The sequence below is a fragment of the Gymnoscopelus microlampas genome, assembly GCF_963454915.1.
Source record: "Gymnoscopelus microlampas genome assembly, chromosome: 19".
Lineage (NCBI taxonomy): Eukaryota > Metazoa > Chordata > Actinopteri > Myctophiformes > Myctophidae > Gymnoscopelus > Gymnoscopelus microlampas.
The window spans coordinates 18,740,019-18,741,301 of NC_139956.1; the positions used below are offsets into that span (position 1 = coordinate 18,740,019).

At 41.8% G+C, this 1,283-nt stretch overlaps 1 protein-coding gene across 1 annotated transcript; it reads right to left on the bottom strand.

Moving 5' to 3' along the window:
• Positions 1-399: 399 nt before the first annotated feature.
• LOC311034398 (polyubiquitin) lies at positions 400-861 on the bottom strand (the record flags this gene model as incomplete). The annotated part of the gene is made up of 1 exon (XM_084042279.1): positions 400-861. One exon carries the CDS (start codon positions 859-861, stop codon positions 400-402), a length of 462 nt encoding a protein of 153 aa, XP_083898405.1.
• Positions 862-1,283: the final 422 nt, after the last annotated feature.

Sequence of the window (1,283 nt, forward strand, 5' to 3'; positions counted from 1 at the left end):
CTGACACCGGTTCAAAGACGACCAGAGGCACTTTGTCATCATGGTTGCGTTCTTATATCAATGAGACACCCCAACCGCCCGTTCTTTTAGTTTCTTTGGGAAAAAAAAAAGCCAACATCCACTGCACAGTTAGCCTGGGGAGAGGTTTGAAATACGATGGCAATCTCCTCCAAATCACATGGAGGTCAAATCTCCTTACCCAGCTGTTTATTGTATTAATTCATTTATTTTATATTTATATTGCAAGTTTACTGTATGAAACTTGCAATTAGTTTCATCCCCCAACTTCGTAACACTTCATGTGTATTTATTTAAACCTTTGAGGCATTTTGATATTTTAAATCTTTTTAAGCCATGTAGCCAATATCACAATAGCAAACCTTAGTGTTATGTAATCATCTACTGCCCTCCCCTCAGACGCAGCACAAGGTGGAGGGTAGACTCCTTCTGGATGTTGTAGTCAGACAGGGTGCGTCCATCTTCCAACTGTTTGCCAGCAAAAATCAGCCTCTGCTGGTCGGGGGGAATGCCTTCCTTATCCTGGATTTTGGCCTTGACATTCTCAATGTTATCACTTGGCTCAACTTCCAAGGTGATGGTTTTTCCTGTAAGTGTCTTGACGAAGATCTGCATTCCTCCCCTCAGACGCAGCACAAGGTGGAGGGTGGATTCTTTCTGGATGTTGTAGTCAGACAGGGTGCGTCCATCTTCCAGCTGTTTGCCAGCAAAGATCAGCCTCTGCTGGTCAGGGGGAATGCCTTCCTTATCCTGGATTTTGGCCTTGACATTCTCAATGTTGTCACTTGGCTCAACCTCCAGGGTAATGGTTTTGCCGGTTAGGGTTTTCACAAAAATCTGCATGTTTGCACAGTCGTTAGAAATCTGCTTTATTATTCTATTAGGTCCTTAGATTGATCACAGCACTCTGGAAAGAAAAAGTCTGAACGCTCTCTTTTATGTGGGCGGTGACATCACAGTTCTGACCTCACGTTGTGATTTACTGATAGACATTGTCAATGTCTCCTAAATTAGACATTGTAGTGCCTAGGAGTATTCATTGTACCATTATCAGAGTACTGTATGAGGCCACTGTATGACATCGTCTGTACTGAATGATGTCAGCACTGTGGCGTCTGGAATATCTGTATTATTTGAACATTATTCATAGTACCATACCTGTATCCTTTGTGTTCTTCACCTTCTAATCATCCTACTATCCTACTATTGAATTAACAAAACTATCAGTTATCATTTTAGGCTACTGTAAAATCAGAGTTTGTTGT